Raw genomic sequence first — 19,272 nt, 5'->3', positions numbered from 1 at the left:
TTTTAACCGCACATTTGTTTTTAGTGTACATTGATTTAATAACATATGTTAATGTTTGTTCTTAGGGTGTGTTTGTATTGCTTCAGTGTTTCACTGTATTGAAGGTGTATATTTTTGTTGTCTGGTTCTCTGTGTTTTTGATTAGATATATTTCTCAATGACTTTCTTAGATTTTTGCAATCATTATCAAACCATTTTTCATGTTCTGTTATTTCTGGTTTGCTCTTATGCTTCTTTAGATTAGCCAATGAGGCTAATTTGTCAAATTATAAAGTTTATGTTCCAAATGGCCAAATTTACACCTTCGTTGCTGTAGGAGAATGTTAAGGCTAAAAGGTTGTCCAGGAGAGATTGTATTTTTTGGCTACCAATTGCTTTTTGGTAGATGTCTGTACTGTTTGCACTCCATCTATAGGCCTGTTTAGTACCATGTCATTTATTGGGCCGTGATGCTTCATGGTTGGGTTCTGCTCTTCTCAGATACACTGTGATTTTACTGTGGTCTGAGAGAGTGGGCTGACTGTGAAGGTTCTGAGAGACTTTGGGTTTAGGTCGGTGAGGAAGTAATCTACAGTGCTGCTGCCAAGGGATGAGCTGTAGGTGTACCTACCAAAAGAGTCCCCTCTCAGCCTACCATTGACTATGTACAGACCCAGTGTTCGACAGAGCTTCACGAGCTGTACTCCATTTTTGTTTTTCACTTTGTCATAGTTGTTTCTGTGGGGAGGGAAAGGTTGTTGCTTCCTGGTAGGTGTTTATTCCCATGACTGTTAATAGTGTCTAGTTCTTCTGCTGTTCTAGCATTCAGGTCTCCACAGACCAGTACGTTGCCTTGGGCCTGAAAGTGACTAATCTCCCCCTCTAGAATGGAGAAACTCTCTTCGTTGAAGTAGGGTGATTCTGAGGGGGGAATGTATGTGGCACAGAGGAAGACATTTTTATCTGTCAAGACAACCTCCTTGTTGATTTTTAACCAGATAAAGAATTCTCCTGTTTTGATCAATTCGATTGAATGAATTAGTTCAGATTTATACCATATTAGCATTCCCCCTGAGTCTCTGCCCTGTCTGATTCCTTTTAATTTAGTGGATGGTATGATTATCTCCCTATAACCTGGTGGACAGCCAGTGTAAACATCACCTCTGCACCATGTTTCCTGTAGTACTACAATATCAACATCATCAATTTCTTTCAAGAAGTCTGGGTTTCTGCTCTTTAGCCCAAAAGCAGAGGACTTCAATCCTTGTAAATTCCAACATGCAACGTAAAAAGATTTCATAACTTTTTATTTCTTTACCTTCAAAATGAGACAAACACTCACAATCCAACAACAACTATTAAAATAGTTTTTTTCAATTGAAGTAAACTCTTATTTTGCAAATGTGATTTGTTTATCATTTAAGATAGAATTCGTGTCATGCCACTTGGGTGGATGTAGTGTGAGGATGGTGGAGTTCTTGTGCTCATCTTACCATGACCCTCGGCCTATCACATGTGTGCATAGTAGACTCGGCATTTGTTTAATGTCACTCATTTGGTTGGTGGGGGCTGGGCCAGTTGCTCCTCTCACAGCCTGTGCGTAGCTCTGCCTGCTGGGCTGTGGCTCCTCCAAGTGTGGGTCTGCGGTGGGGGGCAGGGGGGTGGGAGGCCTCGTCTGGGTGGCTCTGAAGCTGGGCTGGGGTGGTCTGTGCTGCGCTGGCTGTGGTGGGCATTGAGGTTGGTGGTGCTGTGGTCGTGGCTGGAGGTTCCAGGGTGCTGGTCCGGGGTGTTGTCTCGGTGATCTCGGTGGGGTGGAGATTACTCCGCTGTTCCTTGGTGGAGAGTTCGGGCTGCGGTTTAAAGCGACGTCCTTGAGAGTCTTGGCAAGGATGGGGACTGTCTCCCTGTACAGGTGAACATGGTCATAGAGACAGTCCAGATCGAGGGTGGGATGGTGGGCCAGGTGTACATTGGGTCGCAGGGCGCAGTCCGGCGAGAGGCTGGCGTTTATTCTTTGGATTGTGGCAGGGTGGAAGTCCTTCCTCTGTAGAAGGGTTGACACCACGATTCTTGAGTTGGGGAAGATTGCGGAGGCCTTCTCAATCACTCCCCGTAGTGAAGTCGCCCCCCTCTCCTGCTGAGCACGCAGGTCGTTGCTTCCAGTGTGTATGATTATGTGGCTTGGCGACCCGAGATGGGCCTTATCAAGCAGCTCCATGGCACTCTGCATTGTTGGGCACAACACCTTTCTCGTTTTGTGTCTAGGGAAAAGTTTATTCTCCTGAACAAACTACCCATTTGAGTCCATCAACAGGACGATGTCAGCCAGTGTGTCCTCTGGTCTGGAGGGGGCAGAGGGGGGGCTGGTGGGTGTTGGAGCTGGGGTGTGGCTGGTCTGTGCCGGTGCCGCTGTCAGTGGGAGGCTGTTCTGTGGGTTGGGGAGGAGGGGTGCAGCAGGCAGGGCTGGGGAAGCCTGGCTGGTTGAGCTGGGCTCCTCTGCTGTGTGAGGGCAAGTCATAGGGTGGTGTTCTAGCTGCTCCTGCAGCCTGTCCTTTGTTCTCTTTCTCTCCTGCAGCTCTTCTCTTAGTGTGGTCAGCTCCTTATTGCTGCTCTGCCTGTCTTTTTGGAGCTCTCTCACCACCTTTGTTAGATCAGCCATCTCTCTCTTGAGTCCGTCTCTCTCTTGCTGAACCTCTTTCAGCTGTGTTGCAAGGCTGCTGTCCTGCTCTGTCCTCACCTTGGTTAGGAGCTCCTCTACGGTGTGGTTGTCTGGTTGCTGTTTGCTCACGCTCTCCCTGAGCAGGACCACCTCCCCCTCCAGTTTGGTGAACTCATCCCTCATGGCAGCCATGGTGGTGAGGAGGGCCTGAGCCTGCTCTGCACTGAGGGGGTCGCTCTCCTCCTGGGGCGTGTCCTCCACTATGGTGGGAAGAGAGGTGCTGGATGTGCCTTTTTGGGTGGGGATAGTAGGGGTGAGGGTGGTGCTGGTGGAGTTTGTCTTGTGGGAGGGCATGTCACTGGTGGTGTCCTTCTCTCTCTCCGCTCTCTCCTTAATGGTCTGAAAGTCTGTTTCAAACAGCCTAATGTTACCTTGCACCATGACAGTCCCAGTCTTGTAGAGGTTGATTGTTATCATGGTGCTGTCAGGGTCATCTGTCTCTATGATTTTCAGCTTCCACCCATTACAGATTCCCTCTTTCTTTATGGATGGGTAGTGAGAGCACACTGCTGAGCGCCATGCATTTGGCTGGTCAGTGAGGAAGATGAGATTACTCACATCACCGTTTTTGTAGAGGTCTGCAAAAAGGGTTTCTGGCCTCCTCTTTAGTAGTGTCTGTTTAAAAGCTTTCCTCGTTGTGTCATTTTTGGTCTCTGGAGGGTAGAGAATGGATTCAGCGCTGAGGGGGAGTGGGGACATGGTGCCTGTGGGCTCTGCTACTATTGCTGCTGCTGCTCTGTTCCGCTGCCCCGTTGCCATAGCAACCGATTTGTTTGTCTGCTGCTGTTGCTAGTTAGCGCTAATTTAACTCAAAAACAAGCCAAAAGAGTGACAAATCTTCACACAAAAAAACAGAAGATATGTTTAAAGTTAGTCCGTGCTCCTTTTTGGTTTACTCATTCAGTGTGGTCGTTTGATGAAGTTGTATTAACTCCCCTTGCTAGGTTTGTTCTAGCTCGTTTCTTCTGGCTAGCTTGTTAGTCTGCTGGCTAGGTCTTTGTTGTGTAGCTAGCTAGCTAGCTAGAGTCAACTTCTTAACCTCTTGGCGAACAGATCCCTTTAGCGGGATCATTTTCAAATTAAATTACGGGATCATTTTCAAATTAAATTACTAAAAATATTTAATTTCATGAAATCACAAGTGCAATATACCAAAACACAGCTTAGCTTGTTGTTAATCCACCTGTCATGTCAGATTTTGAAAATAAGCTTTACAGCGAAAGCAAACCAAGCGTTTGTGTGAGGACATCGATCAGTAGACAAAACATTACAAACAGCTAGCAGCAAAGTAGCTTGGTCACGAAAGTCAGAAAAGCAATAAAATGAATCGCTTACCTTTGATGATCTTCGGATGTTTGCACTCACGAGACTCCCAGTTACACAATAAATGTTCATTTTGTTCGATAAAGGTTATTTTTATATCCAAAAACCTCCATTTGGTTGGCGCGTTTTGTTGAGTAATCCACAGGCTCGTGCAGGTCATGACGGGCAGACGAAAATTCCAAATAGTATCCGTAGAAACATGTCAAACCTTTTTTATAATCAATCCTCAGGTTATTTTTAACATAAATAATCAATAATATTTCAACCGTACGGTAAACTATTCAATACAAGAGAGAAAGAAAATGTCGAGCTACCAAAATGTCGAGCTACGATGAACTAATCGAAGGACATCTGGCAGTCCACTGACGCGATGTGATAAATATCACTCATTTTTCAGAATTAAAGCTTGAAACTACCTGTGGAAGTTCACACCCTGTGGAAGCCATAGGAAAAGGAATCTGGCAATGGAACAGGGATTTTTCAAAATAAGAGGCACTTCCTGGTTGGATTTCCTCAGGTTTTTGCCTGCAAAATCAGAGCTGTTAAACTCACAGACAATATTTTGACAGAGTGTTTTCTATCCTAGTCTGCTAATTTATATGCATATTCTAGCACCTGGGCCTGAGAAATAGGCCGTTTACTTTGGGAACGTTATTTTTCCAAACATAAAAATACTGCCCCCTAGCTTCAAAGTTACTTTTTTTTCTATTCTGAATTGCCTGTCTGGGAGTGTAGCTCTGTTACTGACACAACGCTCCAACCGCTAGGCTACCTGCCTGTCTGGGAGTGTAGCTCTGTTACTGACACAACGCTCCAACCGCTAGGCTACCTGCCTGTCTGGGAGTGTAGCTCTGTTACTGACACAACGCTCCAACCGCTAGGCTACCTGCCTGTCTGGGAGTGTACCTCTGTTACTGACACAACGCTCCAACCGCTAGGCTACCTGCCTGTCTGGGAGTGTAGCTCTGTTACTGACACAACGCTCCAACCGCTAGGCTACCTGCCTGTCTGGGAGTGTAGCTCTGTTACTGACACAACGCTCCAACCGCTAGGCTACCTGCCTGTCTGGGAGTGTAGCTCTGTTACTGACACAACGCTCCAACCGCTAGGCTACCTGCCTGTCTGGGAGTGTAGCTCTGTTACTGACACAACGCTCCAACCGCTAGGCTACCTGCCTGTCTGGGAGTGTACCTCTGTTACTGACACAACGCTCCAACCGCTAGGCTACCTGCCTGTCTGGGAGTGTAGCTCTGTTACTGACACAACGCTCCAACCGCTAGGCTACCTGCCTGTCTGGGAGTGTAGCTCTGTTACTGACACAACGCTCCAACCGCTAGGCTACCTGCCTGTCTGGGAGTGTAGCTCTGTTACTGACACAACGCTCCAACCGCTAGGCTACCTGCCTGTCTGGGAGTGTAGCTCTGTTACTGACACAACGCTCCAACCGCTAGGCTACCTGCCTGTCTGGGAGTGTAGCTCTGTTACTGACACAACGCTCCAACCGCTAGGCTACCTGCCTGTCTGGGAGTGTAGCTCTGTTACTGACACAACGCTCCAACCGCTAGGCTACCTGCCTGTCTGGGAGTGTAGCTCTGTTACTGACACAACGCTCCAACCGCTAGGCTACCTGCCTGTCTGGGAGTGTAGCTCTGTTACTGACACAACGCTCCAACCGCTAGGCTACCTGCCTGTCTGGGAGTGTAGCTCTGTTACTGACACAACGCTCCAACCGCTAGGCTACCTGCCTGTCTGGGAGTGTAGCTCTGTTACTGACACAACGCTCCAACCGCTAGGCTACCTGCCTGTCTGGGAGTGTAGCTCTGTTACTGACACAACGCTCCAACCGCTAGGCTACCTGCCTGTCTGGGAGTGTAGCTCTGTTACTGACACAACGCTCCAACCGCTAGGCTACCTGCCTGTCTGGGAGTGTAGCTCTGTTACTGACACAACGCTCCAACCGCTAGGCTACCTGCCTGTCTGGGAGTGTAGCTCTGTTACTGACACAACGCTCCAACCGCTAGGCTACCTGCCTGTCTGGGAGTGTAGCTCTGTTACTGACACAACGCTCCAACCGCTAGGCTACCTGCCTGTCTGGGAGTGTAGCTCTGTTACTGACACAACGCTCCAACCGCTAGGCTACCTGCCTGTCTGGGAGTGTAGCTCTGTTACTGACACAACGCTCCAACCGCTAGGCTACCTGCCTGTCAGGGAGTGTAGCTATCAGTTACTTGGCACGGACCTCTTGTGATAGCTACAGTACCAGTCAAAAGTTTGGACATACCGGGCCTCCCGGGTGGCGCAGTGGTCTAGAGCACTGCATCGCAGTGCTAGCTGCGCCAACAGAGTCTCTGGGTTCGCGCCCAGGCTCTGTCGCAGCCGGCCGCGACCGGGAGGTCCGTGGGGCGACGCACAATTGGCCTAGCGTCGTCCGGGTTAGGGAGGGTTTGGCTGGTAGGGATATCCTTGTCTCATCGCGCTCCAGCGACTCCTGTGGCGGGCCGGGCGCAGTGCGCGCTAACCGAGGGGGGCGGGTGCACGGTGTTTCCTCCGACACATTGGTGCGGCTGGCTTCCGGGTTGGAGGCGCGCTGTGTTAAGAAGCAGTGCGGCTTGGTTGGGTTGTGCTTCGGAGGACGCATGGCTTTCGACCTTCGTCTCTCCCGATCCCGTACGGGAGTTGTAGCGATGAGACAAGATAGTAATTACTAGCGATTGGATACCACGAAAATTGGGGAGAAAAGGGGATAAAAAAAATAAAAATTAAATTAAAAAATTAAAAATAAATAAAAGTTTGGACATACCTACTCAACACAACTGATTGGCTCAAACGCATTAAGAAGGAAAGAAATTCCACAAATTTACTTTTAACAAGGCACTCCTGTTAATTGGAATGCATTCCAGGTGACTACCTCATGAAGCTTGTTGAATGGCAAGAGTCTGCGAAGCTGTCAAGGCAAAGGGTGGCTACTTTGAAGAATCTCAAATATAAAATACCTTTTGATTTGTTTAACAGTTTTTTTACTACATGATTCCATATGTGTTATTTCATAGTTTTGATGTCTTCACTGTTATTCTACAATGTAGAAAATAGTAAAAATAAAGAAAAACCTGTAGATGAGATGTAGCACTGTACAAGTCATTTAAAATAGATGTTCACTATCAAATCTCCTTTTTACATCGTTGAGTATTTTCTCACAATGCATTTTTGAAAGATACTCAATGTTTGTCGAGCCAATTGTAGTTTTCATGCATAACAGCCACAAATGGAGGCATTGGGCCACAATGAGTTAATCACCCAAGATTGTCAGTGTAAGAAAGCTTACCTGTTCCCTTTCAGTCACAGATGCACCAGTGATCCTTAAAAAGGAAAGGTAATGCCATTCGTCATGGTCAAGGACAATCACCAGACAAAGCAAGTGTAAGACGAGCCAGACTGTAATCCTCTATTGAAAGGAAATAGGGAGATGAATGGTGCACTTGACTGCACACACACGCGCAAACACAACACCGCCAAGTGTACAACACACACAAACACACATATGATGTCAAGCAGACGTGCATACACACACACGCACACACACATTGTGTAATAGAATCGCACCTATTGAACGAACTGGTGCTGGAAATGGACAGGTGTTTCATGTCAAAGCAATTGTTTACACACTCTATAGTCCATTTCCCCCTGAAGAGTTGGTCCATAATTTAGCAGGTTCCTTTCTCGTTTATTCAGAGTGAGAGAGAGAGATGTAGAGAGAGGGAGAGAGGGAGCTCCGTAGTTGTAGGAGGAGATGGACATAGTAAGATCCACAACTACTGAGCTCCGTATGTCCAACCGGGGGGGTGGGGGAATACAGCGACATGAATTGGCTGATTTGCGTCCCAGTAGTGGAAAACATAATTGCTGGCTAGCATTCCTTTCTGTATAGTCTGTGTCAGAAGGTCAGCGAGACAGGGACACTGGGGATGTATCTCAATGGTCATAACATGCATCCTGTCCTTGTACCCGTTCCCTCATCCGCACTGAACTTTAAGAATAAGACAGGTAAACGAATAGGACAGGTAAAAGAATAGGACATGTTGCCTCCTGAGTGTTAAAGAATAGCACAAGAATAGGATAGGTACAATAATTGAGCAGGTGAAATAATTGGGAAGGTAAAAAAATAGGACAGGTAAAATAATAGGACATGTTGCTTCCCGAATGGCGCAGTGGTCTAAAGCACTGCTAGCTGTGCCACTAGAGATTCTGGGTTCGAGTCCAGGCTCTGTCGCAGCCGACCGGGAGACCAATGGGGCGGCGCACAATTGGCCCAGCGTCGTCCTGGTTAGTGCACGCTGACACACTCGCCAGGTGTACGGTGTTTCCTCCTAGAGGCTGGCTTCTGGGTTAATTGGGCATTTGAGTCAAGAAGCAGTGCGGCTTGGCAGGGTCGTGTTTCGGGGGACGCCCGGCTCTCAAACCTTCGCCTCTCCTGAGTCCATACAGGAGTTTCAGCGATGAGAGAAGACTGTAACTACCAATTGGATATCATGAAATTGGAGACAAAAAGGGAGACAAAAATAAAGAATAGGACGTGTAAAATAATATGAAAAGTTGAAAGGGATAAGCCAAACACAGGGATAAGCCAAATATCTTAGACTCTCATATCTCTCAGATCAGCAAGGGAGAGGAGAGGAAGATGGGAAGCCATGGTAGCGATATCCCTGTGTTGGAAAGAAAACACTTTGGTTTAAGGCCAACACGACCCTTGGCTGACCACGGTGTTAAACAGGCATGGACAACTGAGGTCCAACAATGTGAGGAAGACCACCAGATAGAGCTGAAAATGAGGAGTATGAGAAAAGAAAAGAGAGCTATTTATTACTTTATTCTACCTTCCTAGGTAATTATTATTTTATGCAAGACTATAACCGTTTGCACCTTTTGGATGATATCCTCAATGATCACTTTAGAGTTACTGTATGATACTTTGGGAAGATTATGAGTGAAGGAGACTTTTGCTCGGTCATAAACCACACATTTCTGTCCTGCGAGAGGGACAGCTTGTTTCTGGTACTCGGAGACATATAATCCCGTATTAGATTGACAATATATCCCAGCCAAACATGAAAATAGTCAAACACAGCATGAGGCCTCCTCTTTATCTTCATCCAACTAGAGTCAGATCAGGCCAAGACTTTGTCATGGTTTAAGACCCTTTTCAGACTATTGTGCTGACCCCAACCGTGCTATGTTTTTTTTTTTTTTACATAGACGTTTCGAGTACTAAGTGCATTTTTAACGGTACACTTTGGGATTTTGGCAATAAGGCCCTATATCTACTTCCCCAGAGTCAGATGCTAGCAGGTACCCATAGATTTTCAGTCATTGTGCTAATGCTAGTTAGCATTGGCTCACTATAGCACCTCTAACTTTCTTCATACTGGACACAGACATAAACATAAACATCAGTCCATCTGATTCTGGGGGGAAATCGCGAAGTATCACTAAGTGAATTTGTTTGTCATAGAGGAAAACAAGTTTATTTTATCCCCTAGATAATATTTTGTAGATGCTAAAGCATGGAGGAATGCATTTTTTAAGGTTGATTATGGTTGCAAAAGGTGAAGCAGGTAATCCACCCTCTCCTAGTCAGTTGTTCTGGTTTTGATCAGCAACATTCACAGTGATGTTACAGAACATTGGGTGCTGTTTCAGTCGCTCCGGGAAATGGGTCACTACCTGACTTCCCTGCGTTTTGGAAACATTTGGAGTTATTAACGCTGCAGGAGAACGTTTGGTGTATTTGGTTTCCCTATGCTTTAGTGAGCAGTTGCTTTGTGCTAGCTATGCTAATGAGGCATTTTGGTTCTGACAGACTAACTCTTCCATAATGACCTGGCAGTGTGGCCCTGAGAGCTCTGGCTCCAATTCATTACCCACACAGGACTAGTAGGGCATCATAATGATACACTATCACCTCCTAATCATTCTGCAGCACTAGTTCAAATGACAGTGAAAAGCAGGGATTATTATGTCTGGTGATGTGTGTGTGTGGTTTTTAGAGACACGTGAACAAACATGGATGTACTCCACAGACGTCCCCCAGAGTGCATTATGTTAATAGTCTGTGTGCTGTAGATCTGAGTCTTACTCATTATTCCCAAACTGGAGGAAATTTCTTTAGAAGGAAAACATAACCGACCGTTTTTATTGTACAAGCTCAGAGAGCGTTTCTTTTGCTGAGATTTTCTCAATGTTGCACTATCCATAATGGCCTATTTGCAATATTGTAATGTGTAATAACAAATTGTTTGTTTTTTCCAATGATCTTTTGGAATGAGTGTATCATGAGTTTGATCCCTCAAAGGGATATGGATGTCTTTCAATTCTCGAATAAAACCAGACCAACTTAGGAGGATTGAGAGGCTGTGTGAACGTATAATAATTCTGATTCCATGATAATAATTATGCCTGATTTAATGAAATTACATTTTTGGTCATAGAGGCCTTAAACAGAGCTGTTTTTGAGAAAGAGTTGATTTCTGTTGCAGCTGGACCTGTGCAAGGATACGGACACCGGGCCCAGGCCGCCCAGCGCAAATTCGCTGATGACATCGACTGGTCCTATGCGGGTGAGTGTGGAGTGGACCATGAGTTTGGTTTAATTTTCAATGTCTCTCTCAATGGGATACATTAGAATAAATACAAGATGTAGAGCAAATGTATCTTTCGTCTCTGTGTTTCATAATTTTCCTTCAAGAGGCTGAATGTATCTCACCGGAGAAAGCATCAGAGCAAGCGAAACAGAGCCCTTCTGTATGTGTAGGCCATCTATCTGATGCTGTCTGGTCCAAAATAGTATGACGTTGTTGCCGCCCGCAGCATTGAATGCAAAGGAAGCCAGCAACCATTTGGCCTCCCTTGATAAATGTTTTTAATAATAATAATACCCAATCAGCATTGAGCTAAACCGAGTGAGCTCAACTGTGAATGGTCCTGGCTAGGGCTTGTTATGGTGACCATATTACCGCCACACCGGCGATCACGAGTCATGACCGCAGTCAAATTCCTTGTGACCATTTAGTCACGGTAACTAGGCTTCTCCAAGCTCTGAAGCTGCTGATGGTCATTAGTAGCCTACCAAACTTGCTATTCTGGCTGGTACTCAGCACTCTATTGTCACTCGAATCACTCTGTAATCGAAAATCTAATGTAATACTTCATGAGAGCCAGTGGTGTAAAGTACTTAAGTAAAAATACTTGAAAGTACTACTTAAGTAGTGTTTTGGGGGATCTGTACTTTACTTTACTATTTATATTTTTGACAACTTTTACTTCACTACATTCCTAAAGAAAATAATTTAGTTTTTACTCCATACATTTTCCCTTACACACAAAAGTACTCATTACATTTTGAATGCTTAGCAGGACAGGAAAATGGTCCAATTCACATAGTTATCAGGAGAATATCCCTACCTCTGATCACAAATGCTTTCTTTGTAAATTATGTCTGAGTGTTTGTGTGCCCCGGCTATCTGTAAATTAACAAAAACAAGGAAATTGTGCCGTCTTTTTTTTTAATGATTTATACTTTTACTTTTGATACTTAAGTATATTTAAAACCAAGTACTTTGACTTTTACTCGAGTCGTTTTCTATTAAGGTATCTTTACTTTTACTCAAGTATGACAATTGGGTACTTTTTCCACCACTTATGAGAGCGCTTCAGCGGTCCCGTTCTGTGAGCTTGTATGACCTACCACTTCACGGCTGAGCCGTTGCTGCTCCTAGACGTTTCAACTTCACAATAACAGCACTTACAGTTGACCGAGGCAGCTTTAGCAGGGCATAAATGTTACGAACTGACTTGTTGGAAAGGTGGCATCCTATGATGGTGCCACATTTGAAAGTCACTGAGCTCTTCAGTATGGACCAGTCTACTGACAATGTTTGTCTATGGAGATTGCATGGCTGTGTGCTCAAATCCACCAATTTGAAGGGGTGTCCACATATACAAAAAATATCTGAGCGAGCCATGTGAGTGAGAGGTGCTTCAGAGCACTGCAAATGGCAACCGGAAGAAGGGAATTATAATTATTATATTCAGCCCAAGGGCACGACGGCCACATTAGCCGCAAAAGGCATAGATTTTTGGGGGGGCATTATGGTCACACAAGGGGGATGCCACCGGGAAATTCGAGAAATCCTGGTGAGAATATTATCAAGTGCTTGTCAAATTGTGAATGAGAGACTGATGAAGTGTGCAGCCTGCACAAGAAACAAAGCAGAGCTCATGCCTTTCATGCAACTTTTTTCAAATCATCATTAGAGTTGCATCATGGAGCCTTAGAATGTATTAAAAATCCAAACATAAGAAAAAGAAGGCATAAAATATATAGCCCAACATTTTTATCACAACTAAAGTTACATTAATAACTCTAAATTAAGCATATAGGAGTACCTGTTTCTTTGTTAACCACTCAACACAGAATAGCTACATGTGCGCACACCCTAAGAAATCGTTTGGAGAAAATATAATTTTTATTTTATTCAGCTATGTGCAATTGTATTCTTCATACTATAAAATAATACAATGCCACAGAATTTTAAGAAAATCTTGTCTGCTAAATGAACTAGTGTAGCCCACAGCCATATGGCATAGCGAGATCAGGGCCTAACAACTCAGATTATGCTATTCTGTTCTTCTGAAATAGACTACATTTTCTTCATAATATGTTTCTTTAGACCTTAAATAAATAATGGCTTTATTGTGATGGTGTAGGCTATATTAAATTGATTTATTATAATTTTTTAATGTAGATGTTCCAAAGGTCTGCATCAGTGGTTTGTAGTCTATACAGTTGAAGTCGGAAGTTTACATACACCTTAGCCAAATAATATTTAAACTCAGTTTTTCACAATTCCTGACATTTAATCCAAGTAAAAATTATCTGTCTTAGGTCAGTTAGGATCACGACTTTATTTTAAGAATGTTAAATGTCAGAATAATAGAAGAGAGAATGATTAATTTCAGCTTTTATTTCTTTCATTACATTCCCAGTGGGTCAGAAGTTTACATACACTCAATTAGTATTTGGTAGCATTGCCTTTAAATTGTTTAACTTGGGTCAAACTTTTCGGGTAGCCTTCCACAAGCTTCCCACAATAAGTTGGTTGAATTTTGGCCCATTCCTCCTGACATGGCTGGTATAACTGAGTCAGGTTTGTAGGCCTCCTTGCTCGCACACACTTTTTCAGTACTACCCACACATTTTCTATAGGATTGAGGTCAGGGCTTGAAGCTAGGCCTTGAAATACATCCACAGGTACACCTCCAATTTACTCAAATGATGTCAATTAGCCTATCAGAAGCTTCTAAAGCCATGACATAATTTTCTGGAATTTCCCAAGCTGTTTAAAGGCACAGTAAACTTAGTGTATGTAAACTTCTGACCCACTGGAATTGTGATACAGTGAAATAATCTGTCTGTAAACAATTGTTGGAAAAATGACTTGTGTCATGCAAGTAGATGTCCTAACCGACTTGCCAAAACTATGGTTTGTTAACAAGAAATTTGTGGAGTGGTTGAAAAACGAGTATTAATGACTCCAACCTAAGTGTATGTAAACCTCCGACTTCAACTGTATATCTCGAAGCCAGGAGATGCTAATCGTGTTTATGTTAATTAGTGAAAGTTATTTGCTTGACAGTCACCGGCTGACAAAATGTCATGACCGCCACAGACCTATGTAATACCAAAAAGCATTTGGAGTGTTACCCTGTAGATTGGATGGGTTCCTTGTTTTCTATCCCTGTTCGCTCCTCTCCCTGTAGGTTTTACAGATGCTCCCAAGCCCGTAGCTGCAACCCTTCTAATTTAGTGTACCACGGGCGCACAACCCATGTGGAATTCCGGCAACATTTGGAACGGCCAATCTGCAGCCAACAAGGCTAATGCCAGTTTTCAACTTCCTTCAAATTCACGCAGAGACATAAAATGGTATCACTGAGATGTCAAGAAAGCAGAGCAATGCCTTATTATGGGCAGACCTCTTACCATTTTAGTAGCCAATGAGTTTATATGTGTTGACCATGATAGCTTGCTATCTAGGGTGACACCCAGCAGTTTAGTCTCTTCAACATGTTCAATAGATAGATTGTAGATTGCTAGATTATGGAGACGTAATTTATAGATCGGCAGGTAAGGGTGCTCTCGAGCGGCTAGATGTTCTTTACCATTTGGCCATCAGCTTTGCCACCAATGCTCCTTATAGGACACGTCACTGCACTCTATACTCTTCGGTAAACTGGTCATCTCTGTATACCTGCTTATTTATAAAACCCTCTTAGGCTTCACTCCCCTGTATCTGAGATATCTACTGCAGCCCTCATCCTCCACATAGAACACGCGTTCTGCCAGTCACATTCTGTTAAAGGTCCCCAAAGCACACACATCCCTGGGTCGCTCCTCTTTTCAGTTCACTGCAGCTAGCAACTGGAACGAGCTGCAACAAACACTCAAACTCGACAGTTTTATCTCAATCTCTTCATTCAAAGACTCAACCATACACACTCTTACTGCCAGTTGTGGCTGCTTTACGTGATGTATTGTTGTCTCTACCTTCTTGCCTTTTGTGCTGTTGTCTGTGCACAATAATGTTTGTACCCTGTTTTGTGCTGCTACCATGTTGCACTGCTGACATGTTGTGTTGCTACCATGTTGTTGTCATGTTGTGTTGCCATGTTGCTGCCATGCTATGTTGTCTTATGGCTCTTTTTTTTCCCTTTTAATTAAAAAAAAATGTATTACAAAAAACACAAGGAAGGGGAAACATTAAAGTATTAGAACATGAAGGACAAACAATACAGCATCAAGACACTATCAAACATGTATCAGTCTTTCCGCAACAGAGCCATTCTTATGTGTGAGAGTGCGTGTGCATGATAGTGATATAAAATATGTCATAGTTTCCTTTTTCATGATCACAATCTTGTGAAACCCGAACCCTCCAAGATCCCCCCACAGTTCCCCAATAGCTGTCCCTCAACCATTCGAGACCCCTCCCACAGTCCCCCCCCCCCGAAAAAAAACTAAACAATGAAATCCATTCCCCACCCCCAAAAACCCCTCAATGCACCAACAACCAAGAGAATGAACTAATGAGAAAAAAGGAAAAGAAGAAGAAAACAGCAAACAACAATGCACTTTTTTTTTTTTTTTAATAATACATTTTAAACAAAGGACAGCAATGCCAACTGTATATGTTTGTGTGCATGTCTGGCACTATTACATGTATGTGTGTGTTCTTGGGTCTCTCTTTATGTAGTGTTGTCTCTGTTGTGGTGTTGTGTGTTTTGTCGTATCATTTTATTTAATTAATTTTTAATACCAGCCCCCGTCCCCGCAGGAGGCCTTTTGCCGTTTGGTAGGCCGTCATTGTAAATAAGAATGTGTTCTTAACTGACTTGCCGAGTTAAATAAAAAAATGAAATACATAAAAAGACACATTATTCAATAATAGATCCAGATAAGGTGTAGGGTTGAGCGAGGCATTTTTCCCAAAAATGATGCTATTAGTTTGAGATATTTAGCACCAGACTATTGCTAGTTACCCATTCGAAAACTGACTGGAGATCTATGTTAAGGGTGTCAGTTATTTATTTGACTGTTACAGCCGACGTGTAAACTGAGTCGTCAGTGTGTATGGATACACAGTCTTTAATAAATGTCAGTCAAAGGTCATTAGTAAAACACAGAAAACAATAATGGTCCAAGCCGGCTACCCTGCGGTGCATCACACCGAATTTGTATAAGAGAGGCTTCCATTAAAGAAAACCCTTTGTGTTCTATTGGATAGGTAACTGTCCATCCATGATATGGCAGAGGATGTTAATCCGTAAGATCAATGTTTTTCACTTAATATGTTATGATCAATGACATTAAAAGTTGCACTCAAGTCTAACAAAACAGCTCCCACAATCTTCTTATCAATTTCTTTCAGCCAATCATTAGTAATTTGTGTCAGTCCCAATCATGTTGAGAGTCTGAATGTCTGTTGTTAATTTGTTCTGCAATTTCATTAAGCTTTTTTGCAGACAATAACTGACACATGCCATATTCAAATGGTGTTGTACACATTAGCTTAACTTCTCTAGGGTAGAGGGCAGCAGGTAAACTAGCTAGCTAGGTAAACAATGAACCTAGCTAGGTAAACAACGTGTAAGATCACACACGTCATGTAACATTAGCTACAGAGCCAGCCAGCTAACATTAGCTAGTTAAACAACAATGAACATAGTGCCAAATCATGGTGTTACTACCCTGCATGATGATGCTGGAAGCTAACCAACCAGATTCAATGTTAGCTAGCTAACATTAGGCTCTAACTAGCAAAGCAAAAAGCTCTGGGATACAAATAATGTCAGCTAGGGAGCCAGTCAGCTAGCAGTACACTTTAGCTTGAAATGAAACCACTTTGTCAAAATCAGAAACGTGTTAAAATCTGAAAATGTAGCTAGCTAATGCTAGATATTCCTACCTGTATACATAATCATGCATGATGGACGCGTCTCCCTGTCACGGATGCCATGCCACGGTTTCCCTTAGTTTGAAGATATAATCCGGAGACAGGTGTTTTCGCCATCTCTAGCTATCATACTCTAATTCCATTGATTTCAAAAATAAATACAAAAAATTTACAAATTCAAATGGCTCTCCTGTGAAGTTGTGACTTGCGACATATGCCTAGTTTCCTGAAACTGGTCACAAATAAATAAATGATATCAATGAGAGAATTGTCAGATTAACTGATAACTAAAATAGCAGTGCAGAAGGCACTCTTGCTAAGTGCTCGAGGAAGTCTCAAGGTTTTGCTCGCCTGAGGTAGAGTACCTCATGATAAGCTGTAGACAACACTATTTACCAAGATAGTTTTCATCTATATTTTTCGTAGCTGTCTATTTACCACCACAAACCGATGCTGGCACTAAGATTGCACTCAACGAGCTGTATAAGACCCCAAAAAAAAAAACAACAGAATGCTCACCCAGAAGCAGCACTCCTAGTGGCCAGGGACTTTAATGCAGAATAACTTGAATCCATTTTACCTAATTTCTACCAGCATGTTACATGTGCAACCAGTGGAAAAAAAACTGAAGACCACCTTTACTCCACACACAGAAATGCGTACAAAGCTCTCCCTCGCCCTCCATTTGGCACATCTGACCATAATTCTATCCTCCTGATTACAAACAAAAACTAAAGCAGAAAGTACCACTGACTTAGTCAATATGGAACTGGTCAGATAACGTGGATGCTAAGATACAGGACTGTTTTGCTAGCACAGACTGGAATATGTTCTGGGATTCATCGGCTGGCATTGAGGAATATACCACATCACTCAACGGCTTCATCAATAAGTGCATTGATGACATCGTCCCCACAGTGACCGTACGTACATATCCCAACCAGAAGCCATGGATTACAGGCAACATCCACGCTGAGCTAAAGACTAGAGCTGCAGATTTCAAGGAGCGAGACACTCATACGGATGCTTACAAGAAATCCCGCAACGACCTCCGACGAGCCATCAAACAGACAAACCGTCAATACAGGATTAAGATAGAATCCTACTACCCCGGCTCTGACGCAAACGATCACGGATTACAAAGGGAAACACAGCCGCGAGCTGCCCCGTGATGCAAACCTGCCAGACACGCTAAATGCCTTCTGTGCTCGCTTCGAGGCAAGCAAAGCTGAGCCATGCATGAGAGGACTAGCTGTTCCAGATGACTATGTGATCACGCTCCCCTTAGCCGATGTGAGTAAGACCTTTAAACAAGTTAACATTCTGGCGGATTACCAGGATGCGTACTCAGAGCATGCACTGACCAGCTGGCAAGTGTCTTCACTGACATCTTCAACCTCTCCCTGATCCAGTCTGTAAAATCTACATGTTTCAAGTAGACCACCATAGTCCCTGTACCCAAGAACGCCAAGTTCACCTGCCTAAATGACTATTGCCGCATAGCACTCACATCTGTAGGCATGAAATGTATTGAAAGGCTGGTCATGGCTCACAACACCCTCATTCCAGACCCACTCCAATCCAGACCCACCCCAACAGATCCACAGCTGACACAATCTCTATTCCACTCCTCACTTGCCTCTCCCACCTGGACAAGAGGAACACCTATGTGAGAATGCTGTTCATTATCTACAGCTCAGCGTTAAACACCATAGTGCTGAACGCTACAAATATTAAATAGTAAAGCTTTAAACCTTTCACTAAAAGCTTCACTCATACATAAATTATACTTAAACCCAAAATGGTTCTCCAGTAGATTAAGAAAGGCTCATAATTTGTTAAAAAATTGCCTTTTTGCCTTTATACAGATTACAACTTCTCATTTACGACTAATTGAAAATAATTGTTTAAAGTATCGCCCTTTCTTAAACAAGCCATACAAAGCTGGTTACAATCAGTTTTATCCTCCAGAAAAGACAGAACAAATATTAGAACAAATGTTAGGGTTAAACTCAAATATACTGATTAATAAAAAAACATTCTTTATGGGCAAAATGTTTAAAAATATAATTATATTATGAATAGAAACGGAGGAGTTATGTCACATATGCAGTTATCGAAAATATATGGGAATATTTGCTCAATCCAAATTTACAACCAACTGATTGCAGCACTTCCACAAACATGGAGGAGGCAAGTGGAGAAGGTAGGGAACTTGTTTGCCTGCGATATATTAAAGATACAAATTGGCTGAAAGGAACTGGCATAAATAGAAAAATATATATGTATATATAAAACAAATAAACACCATAGTGCCCTCCAAGCTCATCACTAAGCTAAGGCCCCTGGAATGAAACACCTCCCTCTGCAACTGGATCCTGGACTTAATGATGGGCTGCCCCCAAGTGGTGAGGGTAGCCAACAACACATCCACCACGCTGACCCTCAACGTGGGGGCCCTGCAGGGGTGCGTGCTTAGTCTCGTCCTGTACTCCCTGTTCACCCACAACTGTGTGGCTACACATGACTCCAACACCATCATGTTTGCTGACGACACGACGTGGTAGGCCTGATCACCAACAACACCTATAGGGAGGAGGTCAGAGACCTGGCAGCGGTGCCAGGACAACATCTCCCTCAACGCCAGCAAGACAAAGGAGCTGATCATGGACTACAGAAAACAGAGGGCCGAGCACGCCCCCATCACATTGACTGGGTTGTAGTGGAGCGGTTCGAGAGCTTCAC

The 19,272-nt window shown here is 43.7% G+C and overlaps 1 protein-coding gene across 3 annotated transcripts in view; it reads left to right on the top strand.

Annotated features, from left to right (window-relative positions):
- The window catches only part of LOC139578219 (receptor-type tyrosine-protein phosphatase zeta-like), a 122,906-nt gene that overhangs the window by 28,777 nt on the left and 74,857 nt on the right, over positions 1 to 19,272 (top strand). For all 3 annotated transcript variants that reach the window (XM_071405553.1, XM_071405552.1, XM_071405551.1), the window contains exon 2: positions 10,552 to 10,632. In XM_071405553.1, coding sequence (XP_071261654.1) covers positions 10,552 to 10,632 — 81 coding nt within the window. The remainder of the gene's footprint in view (positions 1 to 10,551; positions 10,633 to 19,272) is intronic.

Source organism: Salvelinus alpinus, chromosome 6 (genome assembly GCF_045679555.1).
Source record: "Salvelinus alpinus chromosome 6, SLU_Salpinus.1, whole genome shotgun sequence".
In the NCBI taxonomy this organism is placed as follows: domain Eukaryota; kingdom Metazoa; phylum Chordata; class Actinopteri; order Salmoniformes; family Salmonidae; genus Salvelinus; species Salvelinus alpinus.
The sequence above is the reverse complement of the archived record's forward strand: the minus strand, read 5'-3'. Positions and strand labels throughout refer to the sequence as shown.